The sequence below is a fragment of the Xyrauchen texanus genome, chromosome 3 (genome assembly GCF_025860055.1).
Source record: "Xyrauchen texanus isolate HMW12.3.18 chromosome 3, RBS_HiC_50CHRs, whole genome shotgun sequence".
Taxonomy (NCBI): domain Eukaryota; kingdom Metazoa; phylum Chordata; class Actinopteri; order Cypriniformes; family Catostomidae; genus Xyrauchen; species Xyrauchen texanus.
In genome coordinates, this window is record NC_068278.1 from 22755076 (window position 1) to 22780517 (window position 25442).

General features: G+C 37.8%; 1 protein-coding gene across 2 annotated transcripts; it reads left to right on the top strand.

The window, feature by feature from the left end:
- Nucleotides 1–390: 390 nt before the first annotated feature.
- Nucleotides 391–25442, top strand: tmem161b (transmembrane protein 161B). 2 transcript variants are annotated; one of them, XM_052096776.1, is made up of 12 exons: nucleotides 391–603; nucleotides 8561–8664; nucleotides 11577–11663; nucleotides 13230–13327; nucleotides 13418–13574; nucleotides 18061–18212; nucleotides 18888–18948; nucleotides 19114–19254; nucleotides 20544–20657; nucleotides 20745–20919; nucleotides 22766–22862; nucleotides 22965–25442. In XM_052096776.1, the coding sequence occupies exons 1-12, from the start codon at nucleotides 601–603 to the stop codon at nucleotides 23228–23230; spliced, it is 1455 nt and encodes a 484-aa protein (XP_051952736.1). In that variant the 5' UTR covers nucleotides 391–600; the 3' UTR covers nucleotides 23231–25442. The 2 variants fall into 2 exon arrangements, with proteins under 2 accessions (XP_051952736.1, XP_051952743.1); XM_052096783.1 differs by having other exon boundaries at nucleotides 22995–25442.

Below are 25442 nucleotides of genomic sequence, written 5' to 3' on the forward strand. Positions count from 1 at the left end.
TGTCCACAAATGGTGCAACATTTTAACACATCATCCATCCACAATACAGTAATAACCACCTAAATAAAAAGTTTGTTAACCAGCACAGGGTTAACAACACCGGTAGGAAAACGTCACGTGTGCTCATTTCCCTGCTTCCGGTTAATGTGGTCCTACAAGATCATTTAGCCGCCCATAAAAGTGCCTGTTCCAAATTTGAGATGGTTATAATGTTATCTTTCCAAATATATTTCATAACAGAAATTTTTACTAAAATAAATGTCTTTCAATCAACCTTAAAGTGTATTTTTGTATATGTATCCATGCTTAGTACGCTCTTGCAGTCATTAAACCGTGCAGGCTGTCACTGGAAGCTCAACACTCAGAGCGTTGGCGTGACCTCTACTTCATATGAAAACACACAGTGGATTTGCGGGTGAATCGTTTGACTATCAGTCGGGATGTTTAGTTAGGCGTGCACATGGTTTTCATTTTACCTGTTTACCCTTAAATAACATCAACGCAAGACAGGCCTATGTGCTCCGTGTCGCTGGATTTCCGTCTAGTGGAGATTATAGTGTTAGCCGGCGTTGAGATCTGTCACCGTACTGCAACATCACTATGGTGAGTGATGCACAAATCTGATCAACTGCTGATATAAAATGCAAAGATTAGTGTTATTTTTTCATTAGTGTATACTGATAGATGGGTTTATTTATTTGCTCATTATGATGATAGATGTCTCCTGGTAAGCTGCTCGTTGTGCAGATCTGGGTCATATATTACTTATTTTAATTGAGCTGACCATTATATCCCAGGGTTGGATATGTATGTGTGTTTTTTAACCAAATTTAAGAATGTCATAGTTCAGTGTGATTTCAGTGGTTGTTGTAAGAGCTGGAAATATCATGTTGATTTTTGCAGAAGGGGGAGTTGTGCCTCACCTGGTGCAGGTAACCTCCATTAGGGCTCTTTTGACCTCAGAATGTCCTCCAGTGGGAAATCGTGTGGATGGGCATTGAAAGTTGGGCATTATGAAAGATCCCTCATCCCACAAACCAAAAATAAGAGTTATATTATTTCTTAACAGCATTGAGATTATAACATCAGTTGAGTATAACAATGTGTTTTCAGAACTTTTGACTTTTCCATAAATGTGTCATCAATAGTTATCCATATTTATCTAATGTATGAGGCATTTTAAAGGGATAGTTCACCCAAAAATGAAAATTCTCTCAATTACTCACCCTCATGCCATCCCAGCATAAAAGTAATCCATAAGGCTCCAATGGTTAAATCAATGTCTTCAGAAGCAATATGATAGGTGTGGATGAGAAGCAGATAATTATTTGAGTCCTTTTTTTCTATTAATTCTCCTCCCTGCCAGTAGGTGGCAATATGCATGAAGAAAGTGAAAGTGGAGATTGATAGTAAAAACTGACCTAAATATTGAACCGTTTCATGTCATTTCACTTCTGAAGAAATGGATTTAACCACTGGAATCCTGTGTATTACTTTTATGCTACCTTGATGTGCTTTTTTGCCTGCAAATTTCTGGACACTATTTACTTGCATTGTATGGACCTACAGAGCTGAGATTTTCTTCTAAAAGACTTTGTTTGTGTTCAGCAGAAGAAAGAAAGTCATAAACATCTGGGATGGCATGAGGGTGAGTAAAAGATGAGAGATTTTTTTATTTTTGTGTGAACTATCCCTTTAAGGTGGTATAATTAATGTTGCCTGTTATTAATACAATTAATAGGTTAAAGATTAGTTTTAAATGTATGGTTTTCTTCTATTATAATATGGGCATTACCTTGTTTTTGTACCCTGCTTATGTTATAAGCTACAACACATCAGAGTTAAGATGGTTAATGAAATCAGGTGAATTACAAAATCTCTAATAATGACATAAAATCACAGGATATTTAAAAAGCTCAAAATCTACACACTGCTCCATCTGTCCATTATCTTGTTTGGTGACTGAGCTTGTAGACCTGCTGGTTATCTTCATAGCTCATTTGGCGCCCTTGCTCTCTAGGTCAATGCCAGTGAGGCAGATAAGTGTCCCATGCTTCTTCAATTACCACTCCTGCCCCAACCTCACATGAGCTTCCATGAGGCCTTACATTGACAGATCAAACTTGGCCAACAAGGGTCCCATATTTTTTATACCACAGTTTTAATGAGAATGGCCAGGCTAGGGTATGTAGGTATCCTAAGGTGTGACACTTGTAAGATAGTTTGAGCTTAGTAAATAAAATTTACTTTGAAACCACCCCAATAACATCCATGGACAATTCAGTTCTGGCAAATAAATTAATATTTGGAACTCTACTTTTAAGAATTGTACTATTTGCCAGATCCTCAAAGTTCTCATACTGAGCTCTGAATGAAAAGGCTGAATTTCCTCATTCCTCCCAAGTCCCAACTAGTGGTCGACCAATATATCGCAGAGGCTGATAAATCGGCCGATATTCTGACTTTATCATCGGTCAATAAAATTTCCCAACTGTCCGAATTTTTTCTTGAGGTCGGCAGAAATCGTCTGCTTTCATGTGAAGCGACTGAGTGAATTGTAAACTACCAGTCACAGTTTGTTTTGTTGTTACGTGCCACTGTGTTACTACAATTATAGACCGGTGTGCATCTCAGAGCCAACGGTTCAGTATAATGGTCAAAAGTTCCTCACATTCACAAATCATGACGACAATCCAAGCAGGTGATCCAGGCCATTTAAACTATCAGGAGATGGATCCACACGAGTGTAACTTCAAGGCTGCATCTGAAACCAGGAAAATGCTGCATGTGGAGGCTGTATACAGAAGTAGGATGAAAATAAGATGCTTTTCAAACTGTTCGGAGACCAGTTTCATTAAGAGTTCTATTCATTCAAAACAGATGTCAGTTAAGCCATTAACTGATTAGGCAGCAAGGTAGGAAGTCAGCTGCCAACGTTTTCAGATGTGCCCATGGTAAAAGCACTTCACGTGTGCTTAGGGTGGGCGGTATACTGGTAGACATGAAAAACCGGTCGAAATTTGCCAATTTAGCGTTACCGCAATATAGACGATAATCCAAATTGGATTATCGTATGTGGTAACGCTAAATTTCCATACGATAAATGTGTACAGCACATAACACGTAGGCATTACACAACCTGTCGTATAAATGGAGGAAGGCAGAGGGAAAGCTTGTTCCTTAAATACATGTGAATGAGAAGATGAGAGGAGATTATGAAGGAAAAGGTGCATCCTCCATGGTGTGGAATTGGTTTGGCTTTAGAAAACGCGATACCGAGCAGAAAACAGCAATATGCAAGGTTTGTACATTGTATGTCGATATATCCATGTGTACGTATATATATTAGTGGTCAGGGCTTCATGCGAAACAATGAAACGCATATTTTCACTGACAGCTGCGCATGTCATTAGATGAAAAGCTTGTATAGAACGTGAGTAGAAATTTCACTTGAGCCACCGTAAAAGCAAATTCAATGGCATGCATGAATTTGAAAACATGCCTCCCATCCAAACACACACAGCTGTGTTTTGTGCAAGTGTTGCGCATGCACATGCAATCTGAAACATGCAAGTGCGTGTGAGTATTGAAGTCATTCCAGTCCCTTCATTTTTGCTCCCTTGACAGGAAAAGCGCAGATCACACCCTCAAACTGGTTTCTCGCGGTGTCAAGTGGGTTTTTAAAATACACATCAAGACCCTTTCTAAAATTCTGTTTCAATGATCTTTGATATCAGGAAACAAACCAGCTATCAGATATTTAAAATTTTCTTTATAGAGATGACAAAAAAGTTTAATTAAGTGTTTTTTATGGATTTATGTTTATTTGTGTTATTTAGCTTTTTGCATTGCTTAGAGATGTTAAGTTACTTGAGGAATGTTATAACAATAATCCTATCAACATCAGTAATAAAAAATATGAGAAAATGAAGAAAATTTGTGCACATCATCAGACTGAAATGAAATGCATTTTGTTTTTTGACTGTGTTTGCCAAGTTCAAAATAAAGATAAATGATATAAGAAGACGTTTTCATTTATAAAGTTACACATTGCGACATAGCTTAATATATAATTCAATTTGATTGATTTTTCGTGATATATATCGTTATCGTGATATAAAATTACTCCTATTATGTGATTATAGGATTTGTGTCATATTGCCCACCCCTACGTGTGCTATAAGAAAATGTCTTCACTGTATGTACAATTGGTTTGATTAGTTAATTTTTGAGGAAAAAAAGATTGCTAATGTGGACATGCCATCCATGGTTTCTGGACTAAGGTGTGTACTGTTATTTCCTTCCTAATATATTAACAATTTCTTCATGTGCAACTAAATTACTAAAATTTGATGACTAAACAGAAATCTGCTCCCATTTAAAATACAATATAATTTTTTTTGTTTTGTGTGAAATTGAGTAAATATAGCACTAAATAAGAGTTTATAATAATTTGTTTAGCAATTTTGTATTTGTTATTTACTATTGCCGACTGTGTGATATCGGCCACAATGCTCTCTGGATATTGGCATCGGCCATTAAAAAAAAACCCATATCAGTCGACCACTACTCCCAACCAATGCCTGACTATTTGAGAGATGATGAGCAGTGTTGTAGTGCTGGATCAGTAAGATGGTTGTGTGTGTGTGTGTATGTATATATATATATATATATATATATATATATGTATCACATGTTTATGTTATTATATTATTTCTTGGGGAATCTTTTGCATTGCTGTTTTTAATGTTATGTTATTAATGTTATGGCAACAGTTAGTTCTGATCCTCTAATTTGATCGGTTGATTCTACTTTGGTTTATTTTTTTTACTATTTCTGTTGGTGTTGCAAAAATATCTAAGTAACTGACCATAGTGTGTCTATAAAGTAAGCTATTTAATAGTAACTTTAAGTTTTATATAAAACTGTTGTATTAAATCAACATCACACTTGCAAATGTGTTTTTGTAATGAACCTCTGTTTAACTGTACTGTACTGTACTTCTGTGATTACCTGTGGCACTTGGCCTGCAACTTCATGCCTAAATCCTAATCACAGCTATGCTAATATTCAGTACATGCTTTTTCATTTCTGTTATTGTTTAACTAAAATATTTGTATTTTTTATTTTTTATTTCCTCCCAAATAGTTATTATTCAGTGTCAGTCCATAAAATCTGAATGGAAGATTTGAAAGTTAGACCACCCTAGAGACATTAAGATGTTTGCTGACAAAGGCTACGTGTGTGAGATATTTTGTGAGATACATTGCCTAAAGTCAATTATTTTCTGTGTTCCCCCTATATGCGTTCTGCATCAGCGCCGCTGTTAAATTTCACAATGTTCAGTTAATATTCTTGATGCAACATAACACTTGCCAGCCCCAGTCAGCTGTGTGCTTTCTACGCTGCGAAAGAGACCCCATCACGAGCGCAGAGCAGGTGCATTAACTTGCGGACCACAAACTCACACAGATCATTATCAACTGCACTAGGTGCTACATGGATCAATTATCAACACAGTAGAATGGAAAGAGGTGGGCAAGCACAGGGCACATGTGGGTACTTGAAGACTGGTCTGAACCGCACATTATTTGAATGCGCTTGTGAGAAGCATGGTGTGGATCACGAAACCACGTGTTTGAATGCAGTACAGAATTATCTGTTGCAATTGTCTCATGATGAAACTAGTTTAAACTAAACAGCCCCCACATCACCGGCACCTGAACGAATTTTGAAGCGGCCGTCGGACCACACTCACGCCTGGGCCATTCCCCCGAGCTTCACTGAGCCCCTGATTCACCATGAGGATGCCAGAACCCCTTTTGTTTTGGACACTTTCCCCCATGTGCACTTAATTTCCCCTTTTGGGGAGCAGAAACAAAAATGTCTAATAGTCGCCGATCCAAGAATAATGGAACTCTCAAAAACAATGTGCTAACTTCCCATGTGATCATGTTGAACCTGCAGGTTAAAAAGCTTGTGGCTGCTCACAAGCGTGCGTGTGCGTCGTGCGTGCGTGCGTGCGTGCGTGTGTACTTCTGTGCTGGAATTGGCATTTTTCAAAGTGGTGCAAATAGGGGTATAATTAATTAAATAATGTAACAGTGTTTGTGGTGCTTATTTTACAAGACTGTCAAGTTCTGTTGCAGGTGGTACTCAGTGCTGTTTTGAGCTAAAATATTGTGGAAGATGGAGCTTCAGGAGCAATTCCAGGACCATTGTGTATTGTGACAATGGTACGTGTTTGGCAGTCTTGTATGTGGAAACAGTTGGGTTAGTGCTGAAGTACAATCATTCGGGTATTTACGTAAACGTTAATGAATGGAAGCTGAATAATCATTAACAATGACAATAATAAACTAATTATTTTTGGGTTGAGTGGAGCAATGAGGTGATGAGCATTTCAGCACATTTGAGCTGACAACAGCTTTTTTGTTCTCACAAACTAAACACAGAAACAGCAACACTCACATATAATTGTCCCATCAAAATTATTACAGACATATTACTATTGTATAATACAACAACAATAATAATAATAATAGCTGTAAGCAGCAATTGTCTGTGTTCAAGCCTTTCAAGAACTTTCAAAGTATGCAAAAAAGGTATGTATTTGTATATGTAATTTGTAAGTTGCTGAATTTGCAAAGCCCCTTTTGTAATGCCCCCCTTTAGGCTAATTATTTTCATGGTTTTGCATGCAGACTAAAAATGTCGACACCTGACCAATTTGTTGGCTTATATCTTCGCAACGCTTCATCAAAATTCCTGTGATAACTTTTTGTCAGGAGGGCTCATTGTAGACACACAATAATTTTTGTGAGAATCGGATATACGGCATAGGAGTTTAAAAAAGTAGCTTTTTTAGAAACTATGAATAGCGGATACATTTTATAAAATGCAATAAAATGAAGATATACATTTTGTAGGTCTTGGTGCAAGGAATTAGAGGAAACAAGAATTTTGAGATTATTCAACTCTGTTGCAGAGTTATTGGCTGAAACGTAAATGCCCTTGTTATAGTGCAACCTTGTGGATGATTTTCATAAAACTTGGTACACAGCCTCATTCTGACACTGTCTACAAATGTATCAAGTTTCTTAATGGTCGTCTATTTAGATTTGATGTTATTAGCTGCTGAAATTTGATTGGCTGCTGGTGGCCATGTTTTTTTATTTGTTGTATATTGAAGGATATGGTTAGCCTTTGGCCCCTACAAGATACATACCAATTTCCAACCTCATTGATCATACGGTTGCGGAGTTATGAGTGTATTTTTTTGTTATAGCTCCCCACTATATGTGAATTTTTTTTTTTAACTTTACATGCATCTTCAGAATGTTCTGTTGTCTGTGTATCAAGTTTCGTACATTTGGCCTTTTCATTTGGTAGATATTGGTCAATACGTACAAAATGGACTCATAATTCCTTTGATAAATTTTTGTCAGGAGGGTTCATATTAGACACACCCCTGTTTTCGTGCGAATCGGACATAGGATGAGTTTGAAAAAGTAGGTTTTTCAATTTATGCAAATTAGTGCAAAAGTTGAATTGGTTAGGCTTTAGAAAACATGTTACCGAGCAGAAAACAGCAATTTGCAAGGTTTGTACATTGTATGCACGACAAACAGTTTAGGATTTATGGGCCAAAACGTAAACCTGATGATTTGGGCTTGAACCCATAATAACATTAAAAATAGATTTTTTAAACAGTACTCAAGTGTGAACACCCTAAAGAGTAATTCCGTTTGCAGTAAAGAATGGGCAATCATTTATTAGTTTGTTGTTCTAACACCTTGTAAATTCCTCTCTCTCTCTCTCTCTCTCTCTATATATATATATGTATATATATATATATATATATATATATATATATATATATATATATATATATATAAGTGATTAAATATATATTGTAGTGAGTGATGTGTGTAGTAAGAGAAGATTTTGTCTGATTGAACTGCTCTAGAACATTCATAATTCCCTCTTTCTGAATGACGTGCCAGCCATGTTGCGGTGTAAATTTCTTTTGTGTGAGTTTTACGGCTTGCTATGCACATGGCAATTTGTGTGGATCAGTGATCGTTTGAATGCACGTCACCGTCTCAACACAGGGAAGGATGCCAGGACTTACACGGGCAGTTGGTGAGATTGCCCATTGATGTCAGCAGTCCTCCCACGCTAGCTGGGATAGTTTGATTGTGGGGTGTTTAAAGCAATTACATAGTAAATGCTTGACTGACGAATTCAAGATTATTTGCAGAGGTTATTACCTTTGCAAAAATAATTCATTGCCTTTTCCTTGCCCTTTAATTTGCAAACAGTGTAATAAAAGAATGTTATTGCTGTGTATTTTGCAAGATTGTCAACTTCCTTCGAACTTCGACTTGACAGTCTAATATTTTGTCTGGCTCTAAAATCATATAGCCTTTTCTAGCCAACCATAGATTAGTTACTAGGTTTGTCTGAATTCAGGTTGATTTATACTAGTCTGAATGCTATTCTGTATTCTTGCTGGTGCGATTAGAAAGTGTCCTAATATTTCACTCTTTCCCTTCAGGGTGTGATCAGTGTGCAGCTGGTGGTTACCATGGTAATGGCCAGCGTGATTCAGAAGATCATACCTCACTACTCCTTTGCACGATGGCTCCTCTGCAGTGGCAGGTAATGAGGAAGTACAGCCCACTGTGCCACTCCGACACCCCTCTCAACGGTCAAACTAAAATGGCATCTTTATTTAAAAGGCAGCCATAACAAAACAAACCAAAAAAAGCTGCTCTTCTTTGCAGCCATATCCCATGTTTTTTTGTTTGCATTATGAGCCCATCAAAAATGCATCATTGAGACCAAAGCATATCATCAAAATGCGCTATGACCCGAGAGAACCGCTAACGAAAGTACAAGCCATGCTTGTTTCCCCCTTTAATTAGTGCCATATGTGTTTATAGTAAACAGCTCCTCCGAATGTGCAAAATAATTCATCAGGGCTTGTTTTTGGCTGTAAAAATACTTTCTGGCTTGAGCGCAGGGCTTGAAGTTTTGCCCAGGAGACTTTCATAATTAAGATTTAATTAGTAAGTAAACAAGAAAAAAGAACTGAAAGCAGCACAGCCCTCTTAGGGCTTGTGACAGGACGGTTTCTAAACAAAGTTGAAGGGGTTGTGCTAAATGTTTGCTGCCAAAAGTTGCAACAAAGAGCTGCTCATTTTGTTCGCATCAAGTAAGCATTGTAATTCAACAGCAAACCTTTTTAAATAAACTACGCTGAGCAACATAAGAGTAGGGTTCAAACGTTCACTTCTTGAAATGCTAAATTAATACTTTTTTCCCCATTACAAATCAGCATAACAATTTGAGAGAAGTTTAATTGAAAAATAAATGTGAATTTAACAAATTCTTTGTATTTTCCATGTCCCCCTTTCTTTTTTTTTTTATTCCATCATGCACTCGAGCTGGCATGGACTCCACAAGTTTGTGCAAAACCTGATGAATCCCAGCATGATTTAAGAATGCTCTAAATAGAACCTTCTGACCTTTCGTACAAAGGAGTAAACAAATTTTCATAAATCTGTTTAGTACGTTAATGACCTAGGAAAAAAAATGCAAAATAATTAATATTTTATAATGTTTCTTATCATTTTTCATGTACATAATTCTAAAATGTGGTTTATTACCAGGTTTAAATTAGATTTTAATTCCCAGATTTTCACTTTTGAAACCCCACTGTTTTTGTTTGTTTGTTTTACATATCAAGTCAACTTATTTGTATTAACAAATAATAACAAGTTATTTTTATTTGTATAGCATTTTTCACAAAATATGTTTCAAGGTAGCTTTACAGAAAATCATTATTATTGTATTAAAACCCTCATTGAACAGGCCAAGGAGTACAATGGCAAAGAAAAAAAAAACTCTGTAAGATTGTGAATCTTGTTGTTTTGGTTTTTGAGAGATACCATGTCTAGAAAAAGTATGTAAACCTTTGGAATTAGCTGGTTTTCTGCATTAATTGGTCATAAAATGTGATCTAATTTTCATCAAAGTCACAAGTATAGACAAACAATGTGCTTAAGCTAACAACACACAGACAATTATAATCTCATGTTTTTGTAGAATACATTTCATAAAAAATTCAGTGATGTGGAAAAAGTATGTGAACCCTTGTCCGATCCTCCGTTGGCAGCAATAACCTCAACCAAGCCTTTCTGGTAGCTGCGGATTAGTCCTGCACAATGTTCAAAAGGAATTTTGGACCATTCTTCCTTACAGATCTGTTTCAGCGGAGTCATATTCTTAGGATGTTTTGTGTGAACAGATCTCTGTAGGTCATTCCACAACATTTCTATTGAGTAAAGGTCTGGGTTCTGACTGGGCCACTCCAAAAGATGGATTTCCTTTTTTTGAAGCCATTCTGTAGTGGATTTATCTTGATGTTTTGGGTCATTGTCCTGCTCCATCACCCAACTTCTACTGAGCTTCAACTGATGCACAGAAACCCTGACCTTATACTGTAGGATACTTGGGAATTAATTTTTTCCTTGATGATGGCAAGCGGTCCAGGCCCCAAAGCAGCCCCAAATCATGATGCTCCCTCCAGCATACTTAACCGTTAGGATGATGTTTTCATGTTGGTATGCAGTACCCTTTTTACACCAAACGTAGTGCTGCTTATGCTTCGTAAAAAACTCAAACTTAGTTTCATCAGTCCACAAAACATTTTTCCAGAAGCGTTGGTGTCAAGGTGGTCTTTGTCAAACTTCTGGTGCGCAACAATGTTTTTATCAGAAAGCAGCGACTTCCTTCATGGGTTCCTGCCATTGACACCATGTCTGGTTAATGTTTTGCATATAATAGACTCATGAACAGAGATGTTAACCAGTTCCAGTGATTCCTTCAAGTCTTTAGCTGTCACTCTAGGGTTCTTTTTCTACCTCATTTGGGCATTCTGTGGTGTGCCCTTTAAGTCATCTTGGCTGAACAACCATTTCTAGGGAGAGTAGACACTGTACTAAATTCTGTCCATTAGTTTTGGACAGTTTGTCTAACTGTGAACAGATGAATATCTGAGATCTTCTAGGTAACTTTGTAACCCTTTCCAGCTTCATGCAAAGCAACAATTCTTGATCGTAGGTCTTCTGAGATCTCTTTATTTGTGAGGCATGTTCCACATCAGCAGATGCTTCTTGTGAATAGCAAACTCAAAATGTTTGAGTGCTTTTTATAAGTCAAAGTAGCTCTAACCGACACTCCAATCTTGTTTCATTAATTGGTTGCCAGGTTTGCCAACTTCTGACTCTAATTAGCTCTATTGGCATCCATTAGCCTATGGTTTCACATACTTTTTCCAACCTACACTGTGAATGCTTCAATATGTATTAGAACGATACAATAATGTGTGTGTTATTCGTTAAATCGGATTGTGTTTCATTATTGTAACTTGGATGAAGATCAAACCAGATTTTAAGACACATTTATACATAAATGCAGGTAATTCCAAAGGGTTCACATAATTTCTTGCCACTGTTGACCAATTTGAAATCAGAATTGATCAGATAACTTCTCTTTATGTTTGGTAGTCTGCGTTGGTACCAGCATCCCACAGAAGATGAGTTGAGGGCCTTGGCTGGAAAGCAGCAGAAAGGAGGGAAGAACAAGAAGGACAGGTATCATGTAGAGGAGCTTTATTGTTGGTTTTCTGTAGATTTTTGCATTTCTGACAAGCATGTTAAGCTCATTTTGTGGGAACAACAAAAACAAACAGCAGCTTTGTTGCTCATATTCCACTGTGGATGAAAGCTGTGTACTATGCACACAATGCTAATTATGTGAAAAGGTAGACCATTCTGTGTCTAGCAGCTTCGTTTTGATCCTCAGCTCTATTATACCTACCTCATGTTCTCAGACAAAAGCCCATTTTGCTCCGCAGGGAGCTCTTGGGCCATTTTGTCTGGCAGGTATGCTGCGATCCAGTGCAGAGAGACTACTATGCCCACAGTGCTTTTGTGCCGTTCATCATTGTGCACACCGACTTATGTAAACAACAGAGGCCCAGAGGAGAGCTCCAATCTCAGGTTCAACTGGCTCGGCGCTAAGGGGCAGAGAGCTTGCATTCTAGACCCGTTCACTCTGTGGCCTGTGCCCCTTTCCAATATCCCACAGCTCCCAGCAGACCCTGACATTCATTTCTCCATTCTTTGTCATGCAGACAGCATTAGGGATGGGTGAAAATATGTTTGATTTGAACATTGTATGGATTTAGCTCTTTTTCAACAGCAAGGAAGGCTCCTCTAATCCCCAGTAAAATGTGCAAACTCTAATGCTTGGTTTCCAATAGAAACAGAGCCTACTGCTAGGGCTCCACAAAATCCACTGTGGGCTGGTGCAGACCCCACACGTTGATATATGCTTTTCATTTTTTAATTGCATCTTCTTTCTTGCACGTTAAGGAATTTTATATTTGTAGATCAATAAAATGGGTTATTCTTATAATAGGCTTCTTACAGTATAATTTCATTATTAATCTTTAGAGAACCACCAAAATACATTTTAAAGTACTGAAAAAATGCTTGTAATTGTGACAGAAAAAGACTAACATTGAAAAAAGTGGATTTCATTTAATTATATACTACAAAGTATTGCATAGTTAATGGGATAGTTCATCCAGATAATACATATTCTGTTATCATTTACTCACCCTCATGTTTTTCAAAACCTGACTTTTCCTCCTGCATAATGTTAGCCTCAGTCACCATTCACTTTCATTGTATAGACAAATCTGTATTGGAAATGAATGGTAACTGAGGCTAACATTCTGCTGCATCTCGTTTTGTGTTCCACAGAATTAAAGAAAGTCATTTTGGTTTGGTACAACATGAGGGTGAGTAAATGATGACAGAATTGTTATTTTTGTGTGATCTATCCCTTTAAGAGAAATAGTGATTGAAATAATAGTGTTTCTATTGTCGTCAATGATTCAACGTTACTAACTCTGGAGTATGTTTGCTCTTTTCCATTTAAAACTCACTTTAAAGCTTAAAAAACATCCAAAAGTGTCATAAAATTAGTCCATCATATTAGTAGGATCATATTCCACTCTCAAATCAGATTAAATAAAATCATTGATCAACTCTATAAACCGAACACAGTATTGTTTTTCTTTTGATTTCAGCCTAGAATTTTCATTTCAATGCATAGTATTGTTTTTGCTGATTTTGCCTTTTACATCTCAGAAAACACAATGGCCACTTGGAAAACAAGCCAATGACTATTCCCAAAGACATTGACCTTCAGTTGGAGACCAAGTGTATTGCTGAAGTGGACACACTGGGTAAGTCAGCGAAATACTCTTTTCATACCAGCTGGAAATCTTCATAATACCAAACCTAATGAATATTCAAGGATCTGTATTTTTTTACAGCTCTGCACTACTTCCCTGAGTTCCAGTGGCTGGTGGACTTTACGGTGGCAGCCACAGTGGTGTATCTCATCACTGAACTGTACTTCTGCGTGGCTGAGCCCAGTGGGGAGATGAACATTAGTGTGGTGTGGAGTCTGCTGGTCTTGGCCTTTGTCATGTATCCCTTTTGAAGGAATTACTGAAGGAATTATTTCTTCCCTTACTGAAAACTCTTCCCTTACTGAAAATCTCAAGATGCACTTTTAAAAATGTACATGACCAAACGCAACGCTTATAGTGTGATACTCTGAAAAAAAAAAAAACTCCCTAAAAAACAGCAGAGACAAAGACTTCCTTTGTATGTGTATATAGACCAACATTTAAACAAATAGTACAGACCAGATCCAAATGCAGCATTCGAATAGATATTCGACAAATATATAGGCTCAAACACTATAACAACTCTCTCAGAAGTTGCATCCTGTTTAAAGCTCAAATGTTTTTCAATAAATGTTTTAAAAGTTTAAAATATTTTTAGATTAAGTAGTTTTCCTCAGAAATCGTCTAGTTGGCTGGTGGATGACTAGTTGACCATTGTTATCCATCCCTTTTCATTAATATTAGTTAAGTGCTTTGCAATTTTAGTAAAGTCTAGTTGCCGTCACCATGTACCTTGAAACTTGAGAAATTATAGGAATAACCAATTTTTAACAGCTGATGTTACTGTCATTATGACTCCTAATAAAGTGCATCATTTTGTTATTTTAACAGAGCTATGGAAGGAAACCTCAAAGAACTTTATTCTATTATGTGTCTGGTCCTTAAATGTAAAAAAAACCTTTGTAAAAGACAACCCTTGTCGAGAAGCTCCATTTTCACTGTCTCCGAGCTGAGACAGTCTAGCCTGTGAGTGATGAAAGCTGCACCTGTTGCCTTCTACCTGCTACTTTCCACTTCTAGTGGCTCACCAAATCACACACATTAACCCCGGCGCAGTCCACAGAGATCAATCTCCACCGCTCGGCACTGCCACACAAGATTGGAGGCCCAATTTTCACAGCCCACTGGACTGATTTGCCTGGAAAAAGGAGAGGCAGGAAGGAAGGAAGGAATGAAGGTGGCTGGTAGGGTGATGAAGATGATGACGATGATGATAGGTCTATATGTGTGCAAATGAATGAATGTGGACAGGAAGGAGCCTTTTCTCCTGATCTCAGTGGAGAGTGTGTGGTGGGGAAAATGGCCTTGTCAAAGTGATGGTCACTGAAACATTTTCTCAGATGGCTGTCCGCTTGCTTGTAGATTTGCACAATGGGGCCACGAGTTGAATGATTGACCCTCAACCAGTAATAGAACATGGGCACATGCATGCAGGCCAGTATAACTAAGAGGCAAAGCTGGGCATTTTTACTCTGTATCTGTAGTATTTTTTGTTGTTTTCTTTTTCTAATTTGTTGTTTTTCATCTTGTGGAAATTCGCTTTGACACTGTTTGATGGGCTGAGTTTTAAATGTTCACCCAAAAATGAATTCTGTCATAATTTACTCACCCTCATGTCTTTACAAACCCGTATGACCTTCTTTTGTTAAGCGGAGCACAGATTGAATTTTTTATTAATATTCTGGTTCAGTTAAAAGTTTAACTGAACCAGAATATTGTCTTTAAACAGACACTACTTGGATGAGACAGGCCACTTCTATTAAAATTAATGGGAGAAGTTGGAATGCCCAATGTTCAATAGATGTATAAAGGAATTCCTGCCTTACAGGTAAAAGAGCCAATCACCTTTTAGATACAGACATTGCCTGTCAATCAACTCGAGTAGGCTCATGAACGTTAGCTATACAAATTCTGAAAATTGCTTCTTTTTTTTTTATCATAATCTGAGGTGAAGTTCCAGTGTTGATTCCATATTTTACTGCTTATTTGATATATGTTTTTTTTCTCCCCAATTTGGAGTGCCCAATTCCCAATGTGCTCTTAAGTCCTCGTGGTGGCGTAGTGACTTGCCTCAATCCAGGTGGCAGAGGACGAATCTCAATTTCTTCCCTGTCTAAGACCGTGAATCCGCGCATTTTATCACTAGGCGTTACCGTGGAGATATAGCGCGTGTGGAGGCTTTATGCTATTCTCCGTGGCATGCACGCAAAACTCGCCAAACGCCCCACCGAGAGCGAGAACCACATTATAGAGAGCACAAGGAGAACACCCCATGTGGCTCAACCTTCCCTAGCAACCGGGCCAATTTGGTTGCTTGGGAGACCTAGCTGGAGTCACTCGGCATGCCCTGGATTTGAACTCGCGACTCATTGGTTGGTAGTCAGCGTCAACACTCTCTGAGCTACCCAGGCCCCCTTAAATATGTTCCTTGATCGTAATCTTGACCAACCGTTTTGGAGTATTCAAGTAGATAGGAGCTGAACTTGTATGCCACTGTATGTTCATGCAGTGCAAGTAAATGGTTTGCAAGAACTTTGAAGCTCCAAAAATCATTAAGGCAGCATAAAAGTTTTCCATATGATTCCGGTGGATATATATCTGTCTTCAGAAGCGATGCAATCCCTGTAGGTGAGAAACAGATCAATAGTTCAATCCTTTTTTCTTTTTTTCACTATAAATCTCCACATTCAGAATGTGAAAGTGAAGATTTATAGTAAAAAAGGACTTAAATATTGATCTGTCTCTCACCCACACCCATTATATCACTTCTTAAGACATACAGGTGAAACTCGAAAAATTAGAATATCGTGCAAAAGTTCATTAATTTCAGTAATTCATCTTAAAAGGTGAAACTAATAAATTATATAGACTCATTACAAGCTCATTATGAAAACCCCAAATTCAGAATCTCAGAATATTAGAATATTACATGAAATCAATAAAAAAAAAGGATTTTAAATACAGAAATGTCGGCCTTCTGAAAAGTATAATCATGCATATGTACTCAGTACTTGGTTTGGGCCCCTTTTGCATTAATTACTGCCTCAATGCGGCGTGGCATGGATGCTATCAGCCTGTGGCACTGCTGAGGTGTTATGGAAGACCAAGATGCTTCAATAGCGGCCTTCAGCTCTTCTGCATTGTTTGGTCTCATGTCTCTCATCTTTCTCTTGGCAATGCCCCATAGATTCTCTATGGGGTTCAGGTCAGGCGAGTTTGCTGGCCAATCAAGCACAGTAATACCATGGTCATTGAACCAGGTTTTGGTACTTTTGGCAGTGTGGGCAGGTGCCAAGTCCTGCTGGAAAATGAAGTCAGCATCTCCATAAAGCTTGTCTGCTGAAGGAAGCATGAAGTGCTCTAAAATGTCCGGTAGACGGCTGCGTTGACTCTGGACTTAATAAAGCACAGTGGACCAACACCAGCCGATGACATGGCTCCCCAAACCAACACAGACTGTGGAAACTTCACACTGGACTTCAAGCATCTTGGATTGTGTGCCTCTCCATTCTTCCTCCAGACTCTGGGACCTTGGTTTCCAAATGAGATGCAAAATTTGCTCTCATCAGAAAAGAGGATTTTGGACCACTGAGCAACAGACCAGTTCTTTTTTTCTTTAGCCCAGGTAAGGCGTTTGACATTTGAAGCCCATGTCCAGGACCCGTCTGTGTGTGGTGGCTCTTGATGCAGTAACTTCAGCCTCAGTCCACTCCTTGTGAAGCTCCCCACACATTTGAATGGCCTTTTCCTGACAATCCTCTCCAGGCTACGGTCATCCCTGCTGCTTGTGCACCTTTTTCTTCCACACTTTTCCCTTCCACTTAACTTTCTATTAATGTGCTTTGATACAGCACTTTGAGAACATCCAACTTCTTTTGCAATTACCTTTTGAGGCTTTCTCTCCTTGTGGAGGGTGTCAATGATGGTTTTCTGCACAACTGTCAGGTCAGCAGTCTTCCCCATGATTGTGAATTCAACTGAACCAGACTGAGAGACCATTTAAAGGCTCAGGAACCCTTTGCAGGTGTTTAGCTGATTTGAGTGTGACACTTTGAGCCTACAATACTGAACCTTTTCACAATATTCTAATTTTCTGAGATTCTGAATTTGGGGTTTTCATAAGCTGTAAGCCATAATCATCAAAATTATATCAAATAAAGGCTTGAAATATCTTATTTTGCTTGTAATGAGTCTATATAATATATTAGTTTCACCTTTTAAGTTGAATTACTGAAATTAATGAACTTTTGCACGATATTCTAATTTTTCGAGTTTCACCTGTAGATTTAACCACTGAAATCATATGTGATTTTTGTAGCTTCAAAGGTCTGGCCACAATTCACTTGCCTTGAATGGGCCTACAGAGTATTTGCAAGTATATACATATACAACATAGAATGGTATGTGATTGTTGGAGCTGATTAGGACCAAAACATCTTGAGTATTTTTGTGTAGAATCCAATTAAAGCAATTGCACTTGATTAAGTGAAAGACAACTTGTTATTTCAGTAAGATAGTGAGAATCAAAAGTTTTGAGGTGAACCTTACATTTATGGCACAGAGCAAATTGTGACCTTACATCAGTCTCTGCGAGAAAGTCTGGAGTTTTATTTGATGTATAACTTTTTCTTTTTTCTTTGCATTAATGGCAACTGCAAAATTTGTATGCACCTTCTTCAGACCTGTGTGAAATGAATATGTTCCTTAACTTCAGCTGCTCTCAGGAAGATCCTTTTCTCCCTCACGGCTCACTACTTCAGACTAGAGGAGGGCGGTGAGCGATCCCTCTGCATAACCTTTGCAGCCTTCTTCTTTGTGAAAGCCATGGCTATTCTTATTGTCACAGAGAACTACCTGGAATTTGGCCTCGAGACAGGTAAGGTACTAAGCTGTTGTACCAAATTTGTCTATGACTGTAATTCCATGATGTATTCCTAATGGAATTTGGTGCTATTTTATTCTAACATGGACTTCTTTTATAGTTATAGGAAAGGTAAAACAATTGTGCGCACCAGCCAATGGCTTTTGAATTTAGAAATTATACTGGCCATAATCCTTTCTTACTAGAAACTGAAACTGTATTTTAAATGGTTTTATAAAGGAATCATTTAGATGTACACTACCCAGTGTACTTGCCGTGAAATGGCACCTCGAGGCCCATAGTGACTTTGTTCTTCATATATTTTGGGGGGTTGTCACTTAAGAGTGTTTTACCACATATAGTCCTGATGTTGAGACAATAAAATTAGCTTCCTAGTTCTTCAAATTCTGATGGTAAACTTTCAGATATTGTTAGACAAAACGTAACAGTCACCAAACTTTTATTTAGTAGATAGCTAAGTGTCAATAGCTTTCCGTTAATTACAGTCGCTCGTATTACTTATATCAGCATGGGTCAGACTATTGATCTTACATTGCAATTTTATCCTGTAACTCCCTTTTTATGACCACAGTCAGTTTTTACTCTCATTTGGTGCTGGGCGAGTGTTAATTTGGACCTTGGTTGTACGTTTTATTTGATCAGTTTGTATACATTTTCTTCCTCTTGTAGGCTTTGCAAATTTTTCAGAAAGTGCCGTGCAGTTTCTGGAGAACCAAGGCCTTGAGTCCCAGTAAGTAGTATGACCAGTATACCCCCTTCCTCTTTGTCAGTACCAAGGGTGTGTGTGTGTGTATACAGTATACCATGTTTCTGTGTGTTGGAATTAAGCCGTGTATGTGATGGTTTGTGCTTCCCTGCTGTGAACAGGCCTTGCTCTCTTCCTCTGTCTCCACAGGGGCCCCATATCCAAACTGACCTTTAAGTTGAGCCTGGCATTGCTCTGTTCTCTCATTGGAGCCTTTCTCACCTTCCCCGGCCTGCGATTGGCCCAGATGCATCTTGATGCCCTCACCCTAAACAACTGCAAAGTCACACAGTAAATAAAAAAACAGCAACCATATTGATCTGATCCTCGTTATATTGACAAAATGCTGTAATGTACCTTGGGTTTTACTTATAGGAATATTCTGGGTTCAACACAAGTTAAGCTCAATCGACAGCATTTGTGTATGCGTGTTAACATGATTTAAGTGTGCTAAAATCACTAACAAACCTTTTCTGTGTAAAGTTATATCCAATTTTACAACTTCATTGCAAGGATGACATAAAAACGAGGATTTAAACAACTTTACAGGTCAATTAATACACAAGTTTAAAAAGAACATTTAATATAAGTGCTTTTATACAATTACAAGTTTCTCGTTTATGCCTTTTAAAATCTCAAAATGTTAGTCCCATTCAGTTCCATTATTAGTATGTCACTGTAACCTCAGATTTTGACAAGTCAAAATCAATTTTGTAGTAATCAGCATTATGCCACAAAAATGCTGTCGGTTGAGCTTAACTTGTATTGAACCCAGAATATTAATTTAATTATTTTATTACATAAACTGTACTGAAATTTAATAGCAAACATCTTAAGCATGCATTGTGGGTTTTTCTGTCTCTTCAATTTAGACTTGAAAAATGTGTTATGATATGGAATAATATTTTGATTTGAATATTGATTATTCTTTTAGACCCTATTTGCACTTGGCATTTACTATTTACATCTATTTTGGGTGATCCAATCACAAGTGGATGGCATTAAATACAGGTGTAAACAGGGTCTGAAATTTTATTGTTATTATCATTATTATTATTATTGTCATCGTTAACTTTTTTAGCTTTAGTAACAATGCAGTAGTAAGTGATGTATGTAATAATGAATCGGAGACCCTCAAAACCCAAAAAGAGCCCTCAAAGTTTTTGTTGTTTTTATTGAAATATCGTTGCCACCAACCTATATAACCTCAGCAAGATACATATTATTGCAAGTAGACCTGGTCTCTATTTTCATGGCCAGCATTGGGCTCTAGGCTACTGTGCTATAAAAGAGTTAGGCACAACACATCAAAACTAGCTAATCCACTTCAGTATGGCCAGCTCCCCATACGTGCTTCCTCTACACATGTCTACATCTGTACACTGTCAATGTCCAATGCCAGCTCTTGCAACTAGTTGTCTTTTTTATATTGAAAAGCTGAGCGTCTTTACTTGGGAAATGGTACGTTTTTAAAGCGGTCTAACTTTGTAATTGCTGATGTTTACTGGTCCATTGATATTGATGTTTGTTGCCAAGTCTAATTGGTTCTAATTGGCTGTTATAATCGGTTTATCCTTCAGGACTTTGCTGCATATCAACTTCTTGGGCCCCTTAATCATGGTACTGCTTTGGGTGAAGCCCATAACAAAGGATTATATAAGTAATCCCTCATTTGGGAAAGATAATGTGCCTTTGTGAGTACTCCATCATTCAATATAGCAAAATAATCAAAAATAAAAAAATCTTTACTAGTTTACTTTTAATTGTTAATTTTCTTTCAGAATGTCTGAAAAGACATACGACACATTGCGTCTATGGGTGATCCTACTTCTATGTGTGCTGAGACTAGCCATGATGCGGCACCATCTCCAGGCCTACCTCAACCTGGCCCAAAAAGCTGTCTTGCAGATGAAGAAGGAAGCTGGACGCATTAGCACCGTGGACCTCCAAAAGATGGTGCGTAGACTCTTATCACAAACTGTCAAATATCTGGCTATGTTCTTACTGATAAACAAAAGTATGAAAGTGACTTTTATTTTTGTCATCACATTAAAACATTGCAGCAGGGACCTGGCATCATGATTTAAGATATCTGGGTAAACTGTCGATATGATGATATTGTGAGCCTTTGTGTTTAGTTATTGTGATTCAAAAACTTAGCTGTAAACTAAGTACACAGTCTTGTACCTTTTTTAATCTTTTTTTTTTTTTTTGATTTTCAAAAGTTTATGATGATGTGATTTACCCCGGAGCTGGTTGGTTTGGTTTGGTTCATGGCTTACAACTCTTTTGAAGAATTTAAAGAAAAGTCTGTGGGGGAATAAATTGTTACTCTGAGTGATGGTTAATTTCTTTATTCCCAAAAAGATTTAATGTGAAAAATTTAACTAAAAATATTGATTCTTGGCATTAAAATATGAATAAATTATTGTGAGGAAGATTAACACGATACCCTTTTTCTGCATTTTTGTTTCTCCCCCACCTCTAGTAAGCATTCACATCTTCCCTGACATAGACTACGTTTACATGGACACCAAAAAGCAGCTTATTGTGAGAAAGCAATATTACAGTTTAAATGCACTGCATAAGCTACGTACTCTTTACTTCTGTACACATCCGGCTCGGTCAGTAAGCAGCTTTCTCCAGAGCAATGTAATTTCCCTGCAACACTTGTGTAAATAACAAGCATGGTATCTGAGGAAGACGTTACTATTTTATTTCCCGTTGCTTTGTTTTGTTTTGTTTTTTCTGGACATTCCAGAGGTGTTGCTGTGTTTGTTTCCTTAATTTACTATCACAACCTGCAGCGGAATTGTGCTGCAATAGTGGGATTTCCCCTCTTACATAAAACTCTGGGGTTCCCCTCCATTTACGAGCACTTGTATGTGAACGGGAGGGACCGTCGACATTTTACATTGGTGTGTATAAATGGGTATAGATAATAGTTGATTTGCTTTTCCCACTGTACTCCCAGAAATGTTTAATTCTTTCCACTTTGTTGCTGTTGGGCTCTATCCTATGACGTTTGTTATCTGGTCTGTTCACGCACTAGAATGCTTATGTGTTTACTTGGCCACATTAAGCCGTGTTCTCTGGGAGAAACCTGGGTGTGATAAACTGCTATCTCTTAATCCCATAAACAGCATGAGGAAATTTGCATTCCTGTTTACATGATGTTTCAGAATGCCGCTTTCTGCAAAAACCCTGGAATAAACCATTTTTTAAGTGCAAGTAAGCGTAGTCATAGTAATGCTGATAATTTACAATTATTTATTATGCAAAGCCATCTTATTTTGCCTGATATAATTATTACAAAAACGTCACCTTTAATAGAGTGCCAAGATATTTCTTGTGATGTCTCATCTGATACTGGTTAATAAATGCACTCACGAATCCCTCTTTGGCGCCCACTCTATGGGCCTGCATTACTATGTTGACATTCCTCCGAGGTGGAAACATGTCTGTATAAAAAAACAAAAAAAAGGACTGCGTGGCTAAAAAGCTCAGAAATGAGGATGCTATTTGAGTTTAGTGGAGAGCAAGGATCAAACCCACAGCACTCCACAGCTGGAGCTGAGGAAAAAGAGCCTGTTTGATGTTCCAAGCAATAAGTGAGACTCACAAATGGCTGTAGAAGTCACAGGGGTGTCTGGTCTTACATCTGCTCGCAGCCTCTCTCTGTACTTAAGCTCCAAGTGATGGCTTCTGCAAGTCTGTTTGATGAGCTCCTCTCCTGCGAAGCTGCTTGTTTCAAAGTGAATTTGCCTAAATGTTCTAACTGCATATTTGTTTTTCCACACAGGTTGCACAAGTCTTTTACTACCTATGTGTAATAGCTCTACAGTATGTTGCACCTCTGGTAATGCTTTTACATACTACTTTGCTGCTTAAGACATTGGGTGAGTGTATTAAGGTTTTTCTCTACATATTCATGCTAAAATAAGTACAATTGCCCCTGTTGAGTTTCTTGAATTTTTCAGACTCTTTGTTTTAACCCCCAGGGGGATATTCCTGGGTGATTTACCCTGAAGAGAGTTTGCCTTGTCTAACAAATGAGGACTCTAACCCAGCTGAGGTGGGGCAAGCGGAGATGCAGGCTTCTCACACTGTGGCCCAGTTATCAGTTGCTCTTGGGGGACTGAGGACTGTTTTCACCCCCCTACTTTTTAGAGGGCTTCTGTCCTTCATTACTTGGTGGATTGCCGCCTGCCTGTTCTCCACCTCAATCTTCGGCCTTTTCTATCATCAGTATCTGATGGCCGCATAGCATTGGGAGGGATTGGGGCACCCAAGAGCCTGGACTCTTCTGACTGACCTGTGCAGCACAAAGCCCTACAACATTCAGTTCTTCTGTGAAAGGCGTCTGCCTTGGACTTCGTTTCTCTTTTGCGGACAAGTAGTTTAACCTAACTAATATAAAAATAGTAATATTCTGTCATATTCAATTGAAGCATTGCTGATTTTATAGGGGTTGGTGCCCTTGAACCAGCAGACATTTTCAAAGGTTTTAAAGTCTTGGCGAACTTTGGGAAAGCAAGAGATCACACTTGGTCATACTGTATTTAATTTTTTAGAGTTCAAAATGGATGATATATGATTCAAAAGAGCTAAGGGTTTTTAAAGTGTTTTTAAAGTTGTTTTACTTCTCCAGAGTGGAAATTGCTGGAGGGGAGATTGTCATGACTCGTACGTTAAAAGGATAGTCCGTTAAAAAATGAACATTTTCATTTACTCAACCTCATGTTTTTCCTATTTGACTTCACAATCAACATTCGCTTTTCATCTTTATACCATATAATAAAAGTGAATGGTGACTGAGGCTGTCATTCTGCATAATATTTCCTTTTGTGCCCCACAGAAGAAAGTAAGTCATACGGGACAGCATGAGGGTAAGTAAATTACAGAACTTTCATTTTTGGGTGAACTGCCCAAACAGAGTTTTAGTTGAGTACAAGTACATTATGGGGAATAATCAGAGTATGTATTAAAGGTGTATTTATTTGTCCATTTGTCCATTTCAGAGGGACTGAAGCCAGCCATTTCATAAGAAGCGTTTAGTTTGACTGTAGAAGACTGAGAGCTAATTTAAGTATGTGTGTGTGAGTGTGAACGAGTGACGTTTGTGTGTTAACATCAGTGCCTGCAGGCTCGGAGTGACCCCTGCTGCTTGAGGGTATAAATCTAAAAAGGGCATTTTGATCAAGTAAAAAAGCTCACTCCCTGTCTAAAGCAGTGGCTTCCCTGTCGTTTAACCAGTCAAATAATTCACTTTAAGTTTCGGGTCCATTGAGATCAAACAGATCCTGAAAGCACGTTCTGTGTTTCCGTGCGGAGCCTATTCATTTTCTGTAATAGATCAAATAGCAGGATTGGAATTGTTTTATGTGAAGGTGCCAAGTAAGCTTGTATTCCCCTGTCTCCTGTGTGTGCAATACTGTACATCCTGCTGAAAATCAGAAGCACACACACACAAAGTCGCTCTACAGTGTACAGCAGAACATGGGGCTAGATCACACGGATAATATCGTCTATGTCAATGTTGAGAGATTTTGGCATTGCAGTTCCAAAATACAGCACAGAAGCATATCTGAAGTGTTTTTAAGCTGTTTTAGTTTGTGTTTGTCTGTTGTTGTTAAGTGTTATCCTACTGTAACCGTCTTTTTGTTTTTTGGAAGGTATGAAGACAATGAATGTATTCATCCTGCCTGATTTTTCAAATGTAGTTACTGTGTATTGATTTTATGTTGCGAATGAATTACATTACACTTGGGACCCCTATTAAACATAGCCAAATATGACATAACCTTGGTGTTTAAAAACTATCAGTTAAATTTATGCTTTAAACGAGTGTCTGTTATCATCAACAGCACACCTTACAATCAATGCTTGCTAATATAGCTTAAATCATTTTTTTCTAAACATTTGAGGGTGGATAATTTGTTGATTATCGAGATGTGATGATTGATGGACCTGAAGGGGTTTTCCTTTTAGCTGTAAACATTCACGACTTTTGACAATCGTCAGCCGGGCCATTTTAGTTTTGCACCCACATGCCGGGTTTATTCATTTGCCTTATTTTGATTCTCCCCCACTTATTAAATCAAAACAAGTGACCAATATTGATTGAAAATTAAGGTATTTTCAATGAGCATGTCTAAGCATTTCAAACTCTAATGGGGAAAAAACTGTATATTAGGCTCAGACCTGATCCGTATGAAATTGAGATGTTCAAATCACAAAATGTTTTTTCCCCTTAAATCTTCAGTATTCCAATAGGGATGTAGCTGGGATCTTGTTTTAAAATCCATGGGCCTAAATGGATCTGTTGGTCTTACTTTAAATGTATTTTAAGAACTTTATTTATTACTTTTCAGTTTGTTTAATAAATGATTATTAAGGAAATGTCATGCCTTTATTTCTTTTGTCTTAATTTTCTTTTCGTTCCATATTTTTGCATGTACATTATTCTTGTTCTGTCA